This window comes from Centropristis striata, chromosome 7 (assembly GCF_030273125.1).
Source record: "Centropristis striata isolate RG_2023a ecotype Rhode Island chromosome 7, C.striata_1.0, whole genome shotgun sequence".
NCBI classification, from domain to species: domain Eukaryota; kingdom Metazoa; phylum Chordata; class Actinopteri; order Perciformes; family Serranidae; genus Centropristis; species Centropristis striata.
In genome coordinates, this window is record NC_081523.1 from 23,308,871 (window position 1) to 23,327,000 (window position 18,130).

General features: G+C 40.0%; 1 protein-coding gene across 2 annotated transcripts in view; it reads right to left on the reverse strand.

Annotated features, from left to right (window-relative positions):
- Nucleotides 1-1,574: 1,574 nt before the first annotated feature.
- commd10 (COMM domain containing 10) overlaps nt 1,575-18,130 on the reverse strand; it is a 63,847-nt gene continuing 47,291 nt past the window's right edge. The window contains exons 7-8 of one of the 2 annotated variants that reach the window (XM_059337208.1): nt 2,495-2,554; nt 1,575-2,196 (exon numbers count right to left, since the gene is read on the reverse strand). In XM_059337208.1, coding sequence (XP_059193191.1) covers nt 2,158-2,196; nt 2,495-2,554 — 99 coding nt within the window. In that variant the 3' untranslated portion in view covers nt 1,575-2,157. The remainder of the gene's footprint in view (nt 2,197-2,494; nt 2,555-18,130) is intronic. The other variant, XM_059337209.1, reaches the window with a different exon arrangement.

Consider the following 18,130-nt stretch of genomic DNA (forward strand, 5'->3'; position numbering starts at 1 on the left):
AAATTGAGGTTCGGTTTCCTTTCACCACGACAAGCCGGTAAAACACCTGCGTCCTCCAACACTGCAACAAACGGACCACCTGCTGCTGTTACCCTCGCTAATGAACAACACCTTGAGATACTTTATCACTTGGTGGAAGCAACTCGCTCCAAAACCAAAGCGGGATATCCACCATTTTCCCTGCAGGGCTTCAGCCTATGAGGTGCTGACGCATATTTCATCCTCATGAATGCATCCTTGAGATCAGTGACTAATGAGGCTGACAGAACTGCATCATCAGCAAAAAGCAGTAATTCATCTCTGAGTTCCAAGAAGAGGCTCTCTAACATCCAACGATTGTGGCAAAAAAAAAAATCAGACAACAGAATCATGACAATTCATTGCATCCTAATTGATAAACATTTTATTAACTGTCCTATAATCTCAAAAAAATCATGTGACAAACAGGGCTGGACCGAATATTCGACTATTCAGATATTCGTTCGTGGGCTCTGTTGTGATTTGAATATTTGTCCTGTTTTTTTTGTACTTCAAAACTGTAGAAAAACAAAATCTACAAATGAATGCCTTTAATTAAATTGAAAGATGTGTGTGGTACCACAGTGTTTCCATTTCAGCTCAGAGGGAGAGTATTCACTGTGTTCTGCTGTCATTGGTGTACTTCTTACTCTAGTTTCTCTCCTCTGCTTTGATCCATGTTTCACTAATGGCGTGACTTTGACACACACATCATGTAACACCTTCGCGGTCTGATAACTTGTTGCTCTTGCTACCAATATGAGCTGCTCTTTTCCCACAATGTTAGTCTGAATTAAACATGCAGACTGGAATTCAACCACAGTGCTCTGTCTGTAATAAGGTATAAGCATAGGAAAAGTCAGCTAGCTATAGGCTAACTAAAGTGTAAAGTGCCGAAGGCTTAGGCTAACAGCAGCACTATGTCACCTGTCTCAGCAATGAACCACCATACTCCACATACACCCCCAATCCCTCAAATATTCACGTAAGCAAGTTTGAAGAGTAAACATGTAAGTAAGCAGGTAAAGGTAAAATACCAACACTTAAAAGTGATGATTTGGCCATCAACTTGAGTGCCAAATAAATATTTTGAATGAAACTGAAAAGTAGTAGTATATACACAGATGAATAATGTACAATAAACATGTAAGATAACCTACACAGTAGAACATTAAGGGGCCTGATAATCTGTTAGTAGCTAACCCTGTGTTACATTTTTCAAAAGCAAATTCTTTATTTTGACAAAAAGCCTAACATAATCTAATCAGTAGACTACGAGCAGAGGCACTGGGTAGATGTGATAGGATTGGGTTTTCTATGCATGGGAGAACAACACCTGGGAGTCCGGAAACATCTCAAATTTGGATTCAAAGAGCGGAAGACAGGAATGGTGCACACACACAAACATACACACACACACACACACATTCACAAGTAAGGACAGATGCATTAACAAGGACATTTTAATGCACCCATCTACACAGACACTTACAAGCTCATGCACACACACATACACACACAGACACACACTGGAGGTCCGCTGTGCCTCCCAGAACTCCCATCTGTTGAACCAGCAGTCCAGGTTGGTCTTAATGAGAAATAATGAGCCTTCACTAAATAACAACAGCTTGGATGGATTTCACCTCCACTTCAGATTTTATTAGAATGGCATGGACATAGTTCCTTCTCCGACTTACAAAATCCATTTGTTTCAACTCAAAATTAACATTTAATTTCCTTATTTTTACTTCCTTTTTCTAAGGATACAAACTGACTATTGGCACATCTTTAACACATTGTTTTAACTTAAGGGCTAGTTACTCACTGTCTGAACATGATGTGTTTCAGTGTAATTTATACTGACAAAGTTACCATCTCTGTAATGAAGACATAAAAATTCAAAAATTCGGTCAGATTTATCATGCCAACCACTCCAAGTTGTGCACAAACCTGGATTAAAAGAAGCTCAAAGGGGAAAGAAATTGCTTCCTTCAAGGTTTGACATTTTTCTCTCACAAATCAGAGGAAGAATGGAATTGATAGGCCACTAACAGCTGGCATAGCTGTCAGCGAAAATACAAACTGAGTGTATGTGTGGGTGTGGGGGTGTGTGCTTGTGTATACAAAGAGCACCAGGCATCAAGTCAGGGAATCCAACTGGCCTTGCACGATTTCAAGCTGGAAGAAAGAGGAGAAAAAGTTGAGTGTGTGGAATTACACAAAAACACACAGACACACAGACACAGACACAGACACACACACACACACACGATAAAGTCAGAAAAATATAATAAAAAGAGAATGAGGCTTTAAAATGTATCAAAGTATGAGGGAGAAGGGCAAGCAGATGGATTTCTTTAGGCAACGTCTTTCAATCAGGATGCAACATGGTAGATAAGCGCTGAAACTCAGGTATATACGCATGCAACGTGCACACACATATATACTTACGCACACAAACACACAAATAACAGACCTTGTTGTAGAAATCAAGCAGCTCCTGGTGGTTAAAATTAATAAAGGCATTTTCTTGAACCTGGAGAGAGAGAGAGACAGAGAGAGACATCGAGAGACAGAGAGAGAGAGAGAGAGAGAGCGAGAGACAGAGAGAGAGAGAGAGGGTTAGAGGTATTAGAGGTATAAGACTGTGGATGAGCAACCACCCTGGCAAATAAGAAGAATAGGTTCGGAGAATACAAGATAAAAAACAGCAATAAGAGCACATACACAGGAGTAATGTCCAGGACTCCTTCAGCCGTCTTTCTTGTGCTTTCTATAAAAACCTTCATTAATTATTACTGCTCTCTGGCCAGTACATACAATCTTCTAAGTTGTATCCATCAGTGAGGTTAAAAATACACTGAAGGCAAAGTCACTGTCCACAAAGTCATGGAGGGAAAACCCATCAGTCTCTCACCATTCGGTTTAAGAAAAAAGGGACTGGCTGCATCCTATATAACAACTTTCTATACTGCTGTTTTGTGGTGTAAAAGCTGAAAAACTGCATTTGCCAACTTGGTGTATATAAATTAGATCTTACCATGTGGTTATTTCATATATACTATTTATTTATTGAAGTGCCTGAAAACATGCTGTTTGTGATACATATTTATATTATCCAGATATGAAATGACATATATCGGAATAGAAGATTTTGGCCATATCACCCAGCCCTATTGACATCACAATAAAAACATGCACACAGCACACAATGCAATATTGAAAATTAGGTCTACCAGGAAACTATGGAAAATAGGGTTAAGCCGAGTAAAGATCAGACAAGAGTATCCGATACAGATATGGTACTTTTTCTGAAATATGACTATCATCCCAGTAAAATGAGTCACTATCTGTAATTGCGATTGCTTAACTGTGCTCTGTATACACTGTAGTTATAAAACACTGATCTGGAGCTGAAAGTTTTTTCTAATAAATAATAAAAATAGCAACTTTTGAGCAACCCATATCAATTTCTGGCTTAAAATAGCAACTTCCAGTAAAGTCCCATACACTTCTGGTAGGCCACACCCACTTCTGGTTTAGACCCCGCCCTCCTTAGTACAGATACAGATAATTTAGTTGGTTGAACAGTTTTAGATACAGATACAGATAATGTTGTACTCGTTTATTCCAAATAAAAAAAATATTTTACTGCTGTTTCATGAATTTTAAACACACAGTCTAGTTGATCTGATAAAGCAGACTAAGCCATTAAGCACGCAGGAAAAAGAGTGTTTTGTGGATTTTTGCATCTGACCGAATTAGAAGAAGAGCTTCCATTATTTGTTAGGATTTTTTAAATGTGATGCAGAACAAAATAGGTAGTGTTTCTTTCTGTATTTCCTTGTTTTTCTCTTTTTCCTTTCCCTTTAAATTGGAGGTCCACAGCAATTAAAAAAAACAATATATCAGCTGAAATGATGTAACTTTATTTGAATGTAGCAAGATGTGTTTCAACAGAGTGAAAAGAGACAGGAGGAAACAAAGCCTGTTATAAAGTCAGTATAAATACAACAATTTTAGTAATATAATGGATATGGGCGCTTGTGTCTTGTGAAGCTTGCTCTTGCACTTAACATTAATGAACACTGCCTTAATATTTCCAAGTTTCTTGCATCTGTTTTCATGCTGTGTCAATTCCTGAGTAACAATTTCTTCTCAGACTACGTATCCGGTATCATTATGTGCTTACTCTTTGGCTTACCTAGGAGCAAACTGCTGTTTGTCTCCTTTTTGAAAAGACTGCAGGCGCAACTGACTACAGAGGGAAGCGAGGTTCTGCAGAAAAACGTAAGAAACCAAGGACAACCATCACTGGACCGCCATTATCATTATCATCACCCCATCACAAACCTCCATGAGTGGGCGTAATGGCGAGACACTTTATCAACACCCGTCATTGAGAAAATAGCTATAATATGTGCAATGCTTTCTGGGTAGCACAGAATGAGAAGGGCAGTCTTGCAGCTCATTAAATGCACTCAGTGCCGACACACTGAAGGTTGATAATAGTTGTTGAACTCCTAGCACCAACAGCAACAGGAAAGAATGAGCAAAAGAAAGACACAAACAGAAAAGAAAGAAATCTTTGCTTAAAGACTCCAAAAATAACATGTGATTTCTGATTGTACACTCAGTTTACAGCTCTCCTCACTGCAGAGACTAGACAAGGCTTTGGGGCTTGAAGCTAACTGGCTGGCTGGTTGGGCGAGTGGAGGGAGGCCATGTGTCACTGCAAATTAATGACAGAGATATTAATTAGAAGCAACGTTAAAAGTCCATAAAGGAGAGCACAGAGGGAAAATGTTATCTCCCGTCAAAGCCACAGCGCGAGGAGAATGTAGGACAGCCTTGAATATACGGCAGAGGGAGAACTGCAAGGACAGCCCCCGCACGACAGGTAATAATACAACTTATTAAAGTCTTGTTACAGAGTGAGCTGCAATGTAAAGAAGATGCGCATCAAAGTAGTTCTACAAGGTGATAAATTATTTCTCTGGAGTAAACAAGGATGTTGTTAGGGAAATGATTTGAAATACAAATTGGGCATGCAGTTAAATTAGCTGGATGATGATAAACACAACCTGCGCTTCCAACAGCACAGATATGAGTTTCAGTTCACACTCCTCAGTCACTCTATTGATCTCCACTGTGGCAAACGCTATTATAATGAGCCGGTGCTGCATAATCAGTTATTTGGGCTGATGGTCTTTGTCGCATGTGGGTCACAGTAACAAACACCAGCCGAGTTGGAAAAAAGGAATAAACACTTGTCAGCTAACTTAGCCGCCTCTGTTATTGTCTGACAGAGGTGAGATAGCGGGCATCTGAAAATGCAGTTTTAGAGTGTGAAATAAGATGTCGATCAAAACTAAAGCTTCAATAAAGACAAAAACACAGACAGTAACACTTCGTGTCTGTTACACAGGGGTTGAGGATAAAAGTCTGTTTGTGCTTACGTGAATGTGAGATTGACAGAGTGTTCTGACGAGAATTTCCAGGTACTGTCGGGTAGGTGTGTGTGTGAAACAGAGAAATGCCGTTTTGTCTTGGGAACATATGCACAAGGGTGTGTGTGTGTATGTGTGTGTGTGTGTGTGTTTGGCCCATCCCATTGTTCCTCAGGGTTGAGATTTTGCCAGGCACTAACCCAACAAGGCTCTGACAGATCTAGGCTAACACTAATGGGGATAGGATGCATCATCCTCATCATCACAGCCCTATACTACCAGTATGCACACACACACACACACACACACACACACACACACTTATCTCAATGCCAAAATCCTGTGTGTCAGGATACAGAAAACAGGATTAACCCATGAAGATAATCATGAATTCACTTGCATCTGGCATTCCACATGCCCTACATGTAGGAGTATGTTGAAACAATATAGGTTGCACACTGAGGGACATCTGGCACATGACAGGGAATAAACTAACAAATTGAAAATAAACTTTAAAAAAACAAATAAAAAAGGACTCAAGGAAATTTCTCAAAAATTACCCTTCAATAACTGCTGAAATGTGGGACTGAATTTTTTGCTGCAGCTCTCGGTACATGCCTAATAGCTTTCGACAAGGTTACTTGTACAATTCCCCCGATGAGCCAACAAAGTCAGGGAGAGATAACTGTGAAAGAAGCTCTATATGGATTACAGCATAAGCTCTCGGACTCAAACTGAGGATACCCCAATGTTAAGGAAATTTTAGTTTACAGCAACCTGGGTAATATTTTCATGGAGTCTGCCTTCATTTTTATCAGTAATAATAACAACAATGTACTCATAAAGTTAGTTTATATGACAATATAGCTGCAGTAACAGGATGAAAAACAGGCAGGCTCATTTTAAACAAACTCCAAGGTTAGCCAAAGTTATTTGGAAGAGAAAACAAGGATCAATAGTAGAGTTATTACAAAAACTGACTGTAAACATTCATCTCAAAGACTGATTTCCCGCCTCAACTGTGACCCACTACACTCCCTGTAGTTATGTAATAAAGGATTATGACCAACATTTCAGGTGTGCTCACTTTGACTTTAAAATCAAGTGGTAAATAATCTGTTTAACTGCAAGCAGTCGCTCAGTCCAAGCCTTGACTTGTCTATATGACAATATTTATTCTTTTACAGACAATCATGGTCCCAAGACAATGAACCCTACTGTCTTTAAAGTTATCATTATGAAGCATTTTAAGTTAAGTGCACAATGTAATGGCTATAGAATAATTAAGTGAAGGCTCAATTTCAAGAGTTCTGTATTTATGAGGGTATAAATTAACACCAAAGTGGCTCAGATGTCTGAACCAAGAGCAAACTCTTTTTTTGCCTGCCACATTGTCACCAGCAGCGCATAACAGCTTAACTCCTTTCATTCTTACCTTTCACAATAAAACCCCTAGAAATCTAGACTGCATCACTGCTTACAAGAGAGCATTTCGCTAAGAGGCAACTTAACAAAAAGCTTACAACTCTACAAAATCTCTTACAGCAGCAGCCAAGTAGTAGCAAGTAGTGGGAATGGCAGAAAGTGGAACAGCTGGAATAATCTAGTCAGGTTGAACAGAAAATATGGAGCTTACTAGAGCCCGACGGATATTATCGTCCGATATTGGCATATTGAAGGCATTTTGATATCAGTGTATATGCTGTCTGATATGTGCCATTATGAACTTTGTGTTTCCAGATGTCAGAACTTACTGTAAAATCCAAATTGCAGTATAATAAAGCAGAATTTGTCCTTAAACAAATAGATAAGATAATTCTACTCAGCCTAAAGTTTATAAAGCAACTCATGTGGTGTCATCGAGATGAACGGCTGCATTGATGTGAAGAGGAAACATGTTTGGGATTTTAAAGTTTAAGAGGTTTCTTGAGCGAGCCACTGAATGTATACCAATTGATTTTTTTTTTAAATGACACGTTCCACAAGCTGTGCTTTCCTCCCATCAAGTGGTTACTAGTGTCAGTAGTGTCAGTTTATATAAGACCACATGCGTAAGGCATCGAGCAGTGGTATTTTCATACCACAAGCAGTCAGTGAATGCAGCTGGGTGGACGCGAAAAGGCACTCTTCATCAATTATTTGCCTGGGTGCAATAAAGAACAGCTTGGATTTGAAATACTTGTCATAGCAGTGAATTTTTTTTGCTGAGTGCTTTACAGAAACTGCTTTTATCAAGTAAGGAATTCAAAGAAAGGCAGGGAATGGATAAAGAACGGAGAGGGAGTCAAAGATGACAAGGGAGGGAGACTGACAAAAACAAAGAAGGGAGGGGAGAAATAGATATGAGAGAAATGAGCTGCAAAGTGAAAGACAGAAATGAGGAGAAAAGTGAAGAGACGCAATGACAGAGAATGAGAGCTGAGGTAAAAGAATGAAAAATCGTGATAACCCAAGGGAGCTTTCATTGTAACAAACAACCAACTATAAAGAATTTACTGACAGAAAGAATTTGTCTTATACCCAGAAATTTAACTTCAAACCTAATATAACAACAAAGCTGTCTATAAATTCACAGAGAGAGAAGAAGGAAAATGGGACAACACTTCTTGTCTGTGTGAAACTGTCTGCCAGGAAGCTTTCTTAAAATATGCATGGCCAAACCAGACACACACCAAGTGAAGCAAATCAGGCTCAAGTGTCAACAACAAGTGTCAATCAATCTTCTGCAGTGTAGTTAAATGTCATGTGGAGTTTGGTGAAAGTTTGTGTCTTAAAGAAAGATGAGTTTCTGAACTGTACCGTATATGTGTAAAGACACACATTACTGTGTAGATCAGCATTCAAGACTTTACAACACTGTTCTGTTTGCATAGAAATATTACATCTCTTTACATCTGAAGACTCTGCTCCACAGAACAGGGCACAATAACATCATTAATTTTCCAATTTTATGTTCTTTTATCATTTTAAAAGAACATAATTGTTTTATGAATTGATTGTGCACTCTTCATTTTAAACTTAATTCTGCTTGTTTTAATATATTGTCTTCACTGGCTCTTTTATCTCCCTCCCTTGTCTCTTCTTTTTCCTCTAAAGCACACTGAAACATCTGTGCTGAAAAGTCTTGTTTAAATGAGGTTTGCTTACTTGCTTGCAAGTATGTAGCAGATGAAAAAAGAATGTGTAGGAAACAGGAGAAGATTTTGGTATCAGAAGTGTTAAGGTTCACTTTGTAGTCCGTTTGTAGTTTGAATAGTATCGACCAATCATTTGTGCAGACAAAAGTGAAGGAATCCATTGGCCTAAATCCAGTCTGAAAGCCAAATGCTACAGTCTTAATCTTATCTATATTCATATGCAGATATCTCTTTATAGATATTAGCCATCTCTTAACTTCAACTTCATTCTTAAAGCGGTTAACCGGACTGGAAAAAATGACCGACATACAGGAGAGGAAGTCCCGACCTTGACATCTGTAATCCAGATATCGGCTGGCTTTACCGGAAACCCTGAAACATTGACCATTGCCACCAGAGGCTAAATCGTGGTTAGACCGATAGCCAATGTGTTTATGACGCAGTTTTGAGCACATTTCAGGACACCACTAACAACGTCACCGATGACATCAATGGATTCACTGAGTCTGCAGTGGATTAAATCTGTAAAACAACAGAAAAAGTGTTTGCAAAAGTTAAATCATTCCACAACCAGAAACCATGGATTAGCAGAAAATCCTGGATGCCATAAATGCACATTATGCCGCCCACAAATGAGGGCTGCTGTCTGAGAACATGGACAATTAAAAAACAGCAGCCTAGAGTGTAAGAAGAGCAGTACAGGAGGCAACAAAGGACTACGGAAAGAAAGAGGAACTACAATTCTAGAAGTACGATAACAAAAGCCACCATGCCTCTGACCCTGCGGTTTCAGGACAACAACCTTCTCCTGAACATCAGCAGGACTAAGGAGCTGAACTTGCAGAGAAGGAACTTCACCTCTAAATATTAACAGGTCCTCGATGGAGAGGGACTGCTTCAAGTACCTTGGTGTCCACGTCAAGAGGGTCTGACCTGGGTGCTGCACACTGACTCAGAGGCAAGGCAGAGGCTGTTTCTGCCGACATAGGTGCTAATGTGTACTCATCTCCTTGTCCAGAACGTATGTCACATCCACACAACGTCTTAATTAGCAGAAAAAAACATGATAGCTGTGACACAACCAGAACCACTCCGTGTCCTATTGATAATTATGTAAAGTGTAAACTCTGTTCATACTCTTAAGCCTCAATATATCTCACTTGGCATCTCAAATGGTATAAAATATTTCAACACATGGATTCAATCCACTGATCTTGGCAGCATTTAAAAGTAAAATGATAATTTTGCTACCACAATAAGCACTTATTTTAAAAAAAAGTGCTGCACTTCATCCATGCTGGACTCACTTGAGTGTAAAAGTTCAAAATAAAAACATATCACCCTGCTTTTCTGCTTTCTCAATGCACCAACACAGTATTAAAACAGCATCAGATAAAGGAGCTTCTGTTATTTTGCCAGCTTAAGTGCTCTGCAGAAAGAGGAAGCGTTGCGTTATAGGTCATCTGTGACTTTGCTACATTATGTGTCTTCTTCTATGACTACTGGTTGAGCTCTTTGACAGTTTTTGTCCAATTGGAGCTCTCTGCCGGTGTCTGGTCGTTGACTTTTGCCTGACAGAGAGAAATCTTGACAGTGAAAGACAAAGAGGCAGAAAGAGAGGCGCCATGCACAGGAGGCTGAGCTGTCGGAGTTTGGCAACCCTTTATCTCACTCACACACACACACACACACACACACACACACACACACACACACACACACACACACACACACACACTTTCCTTTTCCTGGATGCTTTATTGTGATTTGCAAACACAAACACTCTTTGTTTTTTTGGCTTGGACACATAACGACCATCATTTTTTCCATTTTTTCCCAATTTTTTAAACCTCCAAACCTTGATGTTAAACTCCTATTTTGCCACGGGAACACACGCAACACACAACTTTACAAAAACCTGATGACTGAGTGACTGCTGGTCTATCTTTCTATCTGGTCCATCAACTTCTCTGCATGTTTGACTGAGTCTCTGTCTGTCTTTCTGTCGGCCAGCATGCAGTAACCATAATATATGTGTCATTACTGTTTGTCAGTTAGCTTACAATGCATGCATGTCTGCCAACCTGTCTGCCTGTCCTCCTCTCTGTCTTTGTGCCAGCCTACATTCACAAGTTTCCCCTGGCTGTCTGAGCTGCAGTCTGCCATCTTGCTGAAGGATGATCAGCGGGGGTTATTTTATGAAGACATGAGGAGCGTTGTCTGTCACTGGGCTCGCACGCAGGTGACAGCACAAATAAAACTGCGGCACAAAGACACCAGGTAATATATTCCCCGAGAAGGTAATTATGTGGAATAAAGTGGCATCCCATCATCACTAACATTACTTTTTAATCAGAAATGAAGTGAAATGAAAATGTTTTTCATAACTCAACTGCTTTGTTTTTTTTAATGCAAGTTTAACAACCATGAGAAACCACACATCTGTAGCTTTGATGTGAAAAGAACAACTTATGGGGACATAAGCAAAGAGTGTGTTTGGTGTGCTTGCGGATGCGTGTGTTCGTTTTTTCAGCTGCATAGCTCTCTGTCGCTAAAAATCAGACACTCTGACAAAGGCAGCTGGGCTGTCAAAACACAGTCTTTTAATGTCTCAATAAAGATTTTTGTTGTTTGCGTCAGTGCTACAGGTGTGCTGCCTCCTCTTTTATGTTGAGAGTGTTTCTGTCCATCTGTCTGTGCCTCATCAACACTCTTGAGGTTTGTCTGGTTTGTAGCCTCCCTTCACTGTGGAGGAGGAGGAGGAGGAGGAGGAGGAATGCAGATGGGGAATTGGAGACAGTTCAAAGGTTCATTTGAGGAAAATAACTGATACCAAATTGGCCTAACAATTATGCTGACTTTAATTAAAAGCTGTCTACTCATTATAGTACACTAATCAAACTAAATGTAACATATCATAGGTCTAATATGTTCTCCAAGTAGGTTTTACAAACAAGAAGAGGATGGCATAATAAGGCAATTACAGTATGGTGACTATTGACCCCCGAAACGTTAAAAATGACATGATCTATTAGAACCAGCATTTCTCAAACTCTGGCATGCTGTACTGCTGGGTATTCCCTTAGCCAGTTAGCTGACAGGCTATTATGAGTGTATCCATACATAGCACAGACTATTAGGAGTTGGACTGCATTTAGTGCAAACTATGATTAATTGGCATGCAAGTGGTCAGTAGTGGATGTAATGAGAATAATCCTTTGTATTTCTTTCAAACTTTCACTGTGCCCAAATCCTGAAGTTTATCCAACAAAACATATCTTATTTTCAAAGTTACTGAAGCAACATGCCCAAATACTAATAATACTAATAAGAAGAAGAAGATTACTTTATGAAGTGAACACACCATGCAAGGAGCAGTGGGCAGCACATTTCTGCGCCCGGGGAGCTGTGCAGGTTATTCGAACCGGCGACTCTCCAGTTACAAGCGATTCCTAACCTCTAGGCCACGGACTGCCCAATACAAAATACTTTTACTTTTTGGTGTACCCACTTTCTCCTAACCTGATTTTCATAAACTTGGTGGAAGGGTGTGGCATGGGCCAAGGCAGAACCCATTCAATTTTGGAAGCGGAATGAAATCACAAGGCGGATACATCAATTATTTTTCACATTTGTTAACACTGCAAGACAGGGCAGCTGTGCTGCGTTCATGTGCTGTTAATAATAATCGAAAAAATGATTTCCCAATCATATTTCATGGCTCACCTGATCTGATTCCTTTGCTCTTCGTTGGAAGTGGAAACAGCTATTTATGTGTTGTTTGAACGCTAATATGAATAATAATAAAATACCACTTCTCAACATGGAAAATGGGACCATGCGAAGAGCATGTGAATGCACCATTGGCTCTGGCAGTCTCAGAGTGCCATTCTAGTTTTACTTGTGGTTCTTCTTCAATTTGATACAACTGTCATCTCCCCAGAAGACTCAATCAACCCAATCATGCATGGAAGAATGGAAACTACTTTTCTATGACAACCTACAAAACATCTGCCACAGAATATCACAAGATAGGATCGAAAGCCCTCGAGGGGCTAAACTGAGCTTGATGTGAGATTGTTTTGTCAATTCCTAGAATGCTTTGCAACCTCCCAGAAAACAGGAATCAACTTGCTGCATTTAGCTGTAAGTGTACTGTAGGTGGACAGAGAAGAGAATCAAGACAAAATCACACTCACTCTAAAAAGATTTTTTGTTGTCTGTGGAAGCTCTTGGCAGTTAAGAAACGGGATTTTCTCTGACTTTTATTCTGAAATCTGGTGTTTTATGTGTGTAATTTATGTTTATGTGTGTAACATTATGCTACTTTACTCAAACTCATTTGTCACTTCACCTTTGGTTGGATTTTCATTTGGATGATAAAATGTTCCACTAAACAAAAACATGGGCCCTGAAGCTCAATGAATGTCTTCAATAGTCTGGGGATTTTATGATCTACCAGTCTACAACATTCAGCTCCTCCTATGTGTCAGTTTCTTGGAATTGTTCAGTAAACACTGCAGCCAGTATCTTTACACAAAACTGTTATGTGCCAGTCAACAACAACAAGAAAAAACACAACAGTTCAGAAAACGACTATGTTTAATCTTCCCATGACCCTTAGAGCCCAGAGCGGTTCAGAAGAAAACAGCCTGTAGGAACCACATATGCGCTGTGCATTGATGCTGAAAAGGGGGCACCATGAACTGGTATCCACATCCGCAGAAGTGCCCCATAGCCATCGCACAGTGACAGACACAGAACCTCAAAACGTCAGCCATTCACTAAAAAGCCTGTCGACTACAACAAATAAGAACTGTCAAACCCAAACACTGGAAACTGTCAATCACCTCTGGTATTTATAACAGAAATGAGCACAAGCAGATATGTGCACACATGCATGCAGGCCCACACAGACACACACAGTCCCATTCTCCCAAATATATTAGAGAAGAGAAGAGAAGAGAAGAGAAGAGAAGAGAAGAGAAGAGAAGAGAAGAGAAGAGAAGAGAAGAGAAGAGAAGAGAAGAGAAGAGAAGAGAAGAGAAGAGAAGAGAAGAGAAGAGAAGAGAAGAGAAGAGAAGAGAAGAGAAGACTTATGACATACAAGAAATGACATGATGGAAAACCCTTCCTGTACAGTACAGGGCCTCCTAACTACATGTGAAGATGCCAACATGTCACTCAGTTGTTCCAATTTATATGATTTGAAGAAGACACTTGACAATGAACAGCACATTCCATCATTCTGAATATTTTATCCCTCTTAACTTTGCTTCCTTTTTCAGCGGGCCTTTTGATAGCACTCTCATCCTATCTAAACTCTGGAAACCACAGGGAGTAAATAATAGCATAGAGAAGTGGAGTGTATGCTGCTACCCAAGGGAAGAGAGTGGGAACTTTGACAACAATCAAAAGAAAAACAAGGCAAGCAAAACAATAAACAAACCGGGCTTTTGCTTTGTTTTGTGTGGAGACAGGGGCTGAGAGGAGGCAGCAGGTTCCAGACCTGACAGGATGAATTCCTGAAAACACACCAGGACACACACACACACACGGCACTAACTATCTGTCTCTCACACACTCACACACACACACACACACACACACACACACACACACACACACACACTGACACGCACACACAGAAAAGATAAGGGTACGCAACACACAATCAAGACTTTTGCACACATGAAAACATCGACACAGTGGTTCCCATGAATGTATTATAGACAGGATTTTTTTTCAACACTATTAATAATAAAAAAGAGGTTATTAAAATGTTTTAAACATTTTAATTAAATTGTCAATGTGTAGGTTGGTCAAGTTTTACATTTCTACTTCTTAGAAGCTGGATGTTTGCTATTCAATAACTATTTCAAAAGTGTATCCATTTGCCTACTTTTAGCTAACTATCTCAATGGTAGAGTGCATAAAAAAGTGAAGGTAGCCACTGCAACGTTGTGAAGCCATCACCTTCGTTTTTGTCACCATCTTGGATTTTTGGAGCCAGAAGTGACCATATTTGGATGAGAGAGTGGAGCCAAGGTATCACCTCGCTAGCTTGGTTAGCAAGGTGCAAAAATAAAAAGTCAACTCCTTTGAGTGTCTTTTATTACAAATGAAAGCTGAAAAACACATTTGTTAAAAGTAACTTTCACAAACTTTTTAGAAAGGGTCAAAGATTTAAAATGAAAACACACAGTGCCCTGTGGTAAGGTTAGGTGGCCACGCTCTAAAGCATACCCTGCTTTATCGTCTATTTTACTCTAAATGAGACCATTACTAGCAAAATGAAAATTGTGCTGCATTGAAGAAGACTTTAAACTAGCAATTGAGACCATAAACCCAATAGGAAAATATTAACTGAGGTAATAAATCAAGTAAGAAGTTGGGTTTTATAGACTTCTATACAATCTGACTTCTTGTTGCAACCAGTGGAGTCGCCCCCTGCAGGTCATTAGAAGAATGCAAGTTCAAGGCACTTCTGTTTTGGCTGATTATTCATTACCTTTAGCTAACTACCTCAACTATTATCTTCTCTGCTCACTTGCACTATGAACTGCTACATGTGCTGTTAATATGTTTCAAATGAGACAGCCTACAGGTTATTGTAAATTTAGTTACATTTTTCAGCCAAGACACAAACAGACATCAATTGCTGCTTGTCTGACCTCCCTCCTGTCACACACGCCATACTGTTTCACTATCACTGCACCAGTATCTCTTCCTGTTGGGGTGATTCTGTCTCCCTGTCCCTCTCTCATCTTGTCTCCATCTCTCATTGGCAAGATGCATCGCTCTCTCTTGATTTATTCCTTTTCTTTATCTCTGTAACTTCGCCTCAGCTCCTGTCTCCCCTTGCATTAAGTGACGCCTTGTTATAAACAGCCCATCAGTGAGCTGTCCATCCGTAGCCCGGCTGTGGACTGACATTTATTAAGAGTCAGCTTTGCCTGCAGTCTCCCTGCCTCTCTCAGCATCCCCACATGAATACATAGAACCAATTAGAGGAGGAACAGGGCATATGTCTACATGCTCGGAGAGGATAGGCCACAAACACAGACAAACACCTAAACAGATACGGCAGACAGAGGGAGGGATGGGGGAAGAGAAGAGAAGAGAAGAGGAGAGGAGAGGAGAGGAGAGGAGAGGAGAGGAGAGGAGAGGAGAGGAGAGGAGAGGAGAGGAGAGGAGAGGAGTATATCTCCCCAATAGCTGAGCTACTGAAAAGAAGCTCCTTTTTGGAACACTTTTAAATAACCAGTAACTTTCATAGAAATGGGAACACTACCTACTGTGTTAAATGGGTGCTGCAACAAAGGCAAAAGACAATAAGTGTGTTATGAATAAAAGCGACGTAACAAACTTGCTTAATAAACACACAGTACCTTTGTTCAAGGAAATAAACACACTGGAACAGCATTCACTGTCAAATTGTTCAGCAAACTCTCAGTCAACAATGATGATGCTTGACATTTATGAGCAGCAGGAGGTAGCTACTGGGGCTAAACAAATAACATCCTTGGTGGTGGGCTAAATAGGACGATGGCTATTTTGCCTATTGGTTTTGTCTCACACGGATGAAGTCACCTGTGTCCTGTCTGTTTGTGTGTGTGTGTGTCTTTTGTTCATCCACCTCCGCAATTAGAATCCACCGCATCCTGTGTTGTGGTTGGGAACAATGGGAACATAACTAGGCTTCCACCAGAGTGTACTGCTCCTACATCCGCCTCTTGAATCTTCACAGGCTATGCAGCAAGTCACAGTACAGCACGAACATGAGTGACACATATTGACGATGATCTACATGTGTGGGATCCATTCATATATTAATCACTGGGAGGAGACAAGAAGACAGGGAGAATACATTTTGGCTTTTCATAGATAAGCCTCCATTCTGGAAAAGTTCCATGTTGACTTAAGACAGAAGTGTTATTAATAGAGCGACAATGTTTGCATGTTATGTGGCATCTGGCACGCAGGACCACAGCAGGTGACACAGGAAGTTAACTGCGTGTACAAGGTGAGAGACTGTTTACCAAAACATGCCACTCAGCTATCATGTTGTCTGACCCTTGACAACAAACCCTATTATCGCTTCCTGAGCGATTTCCAGCCTTTTCACAAAGTACCTTGGGTCATGTACTAAAAGTCTCCCTTCAGAGAGTAGACTGCACTTTAAAGAAGTGAAGCCAGAAAGTGCAGTAGCTACAGAAAGTGAAGCTGCGGTATCAGGTTCCCACCTGACCCAATCAGAGCACAATGCCAGCTGTCAATAATTAAACTACTTAAAACCAAATAAATCAGAAAGGGGCACTTGAATTCACATCAACCTGCTAAGAACTACCTTAAATGACAGAAATCAATTGTGGGGGAAAAATGTATTTGGAGTGTACTTTGGGTTGAGCCAGCCACTAGGGGACAATCAACCTTTTTATTAAAGAGCCCTATGCATCCATAATCCACTCACATAGGTGTTTTTCACTCAGGTTGTCTGATTATCTCCTCTCCAGACTGTGTGTACAAACTGTGCTTGATTGACAGCCCCGTCATGCTCCTGTTAGCTTTGTATCGGTACTGGTTTACAGGATTTGGTGACATCTTCCCAAATTCCACACAAACTCAACCTGACCACCGACAAGGTCAAATCAACCAGAGTAATTGAAATCACCCGTGAGTATGTGCGAAGCCTTTACCGCTGATAAGAGTAACACTTTTCATTCAGGACTTCATCAGGCTCATTAAGAGTGTTTATATGTGAAAACAACAGTTTGTGTTGTCTAATTAGTGATGGCTCACACATGCATAACAGCTTTTATTCAAATAATAATTACTACATATGTCATCAAAAACAACATACAAGCAACATTATGTAAGATAATAATATATTACATGTAATATCCCATGATGTTTATCTCTTGTACTCACAAGCTTTTGTCTTACGTATATATTGCATATATATTTATGTTTTTTATATAATTGTAGCTAATGTTAGGCTTCAATAGGTATCGTTATACTTATTACAGCTATTATTTAAAATAAATAGACAAACAATATACAAACTACAAATGCCATGAATATATAGAAGAAAATTTAAATTTTGAATAAATAAAAAATAATAAAAAAACGCACAAAATAAAAAAAGCCCTGGAACTGGCCAACCTAAATGTAATGCCGCCATGATGGTTACACCTGTGTATTTCAGGCTATGTGAAATTGTCTGCTGTGAAAATGGTTTTAAGGCATTTACAGATTGTACAGGATGATGAAAGGGTACAGCGGAGGACACACACAAAGAGGAATAGACGGACAGACAGACAGGCAGGCAGCGACAGTGGTGCTGAGTCTGAGAGAACAGAGTGGCCTCTGCTGGGGTCATTCGTCAGGTCATTAGGTTCCTCAGCTAATGAAATAATAGAATAATAAAGAATCTGTCTGTACTGTCCAACACAGAGAGTGGTTGTTTCCGTGTGGAGTGTCCTCTTTCACCCACCACTTCCCACCCTACACCCATGAATGCAC